Raw genomic sequence first — 401 nt, 5'->3', positions numbered from 1 at the left:
TACACGTATAAAATATATTTAACTTAAACATACATTTGACCATGGCATTACAATGTGAAGGCACAGCGGTTAAGACAGTATGGATAACTCTTACACGGGGCGGCAATCGTGGAGAAGAAAATATATAATACTTTCACGTATGAGTATGAGTAGGTAGGCCTATCGCTTTCCTACGAGCCTACCGCTGGTTCCTCCGGGGGCGTCTCCACGGACTCCACCACCGTCGTGTCCGCTGCGGGGACTCCGTGTTCTTCCGCGGGGGAGCTGTGGTAGCTGAAGGAGGTGCTGCAGTGGTAGGGGGATTCGCAACGTCCGGGGAACCGCCACCTTCTGCAGGGACTTCTGCTGCAGGCGGCGGGGGAGGAGCCTCTGTGTTTGTCTGTGGCTCCTGGCTCTGGGCT

General features: G+C 54.4%; 1 protein-coding gene across 1 annotated transcript in view; it reads right to left on the bottom strand.

Annotated features, from left to right (window-relative positions):
• The window catches only part of LOC119592053 (beta-hexosaminidase subunit beta-like), a gene marked incomplete in the record, with an annotated part of 40765 nt that continues 40364 nt past the window's right edge, over positions 1 to 401 (bottom strand). Inside the window, 1 exon segment of the mRNA XM_037940852.1 lies at positions 1 to 401. Coding sequence (XP_037796780.1) covers positions 179 to 401 — 223 coding nt within the window.

This window comes from Penaeus monodon, chromosome 29 (assembly GCF_015228065.2).
Source record: "Penaeus monodon isolate SGIC_2016 chromosome 29, NSTDA_Pmon_1, whole genome shotgun sequence".
NCBI classification, from domain to species: domain Eukaryota; kingdom Metazoa; phylum Arthropoda; class Malacostraca; order Decapoda; family Penaeidae; genus Penaeus; species Penaeus monodon.
The sequence above is the reverse complement of the archived record's forward strand: the minus strand, read 5'-3'. Positions and strand labels throughout refer to the sequence as shown.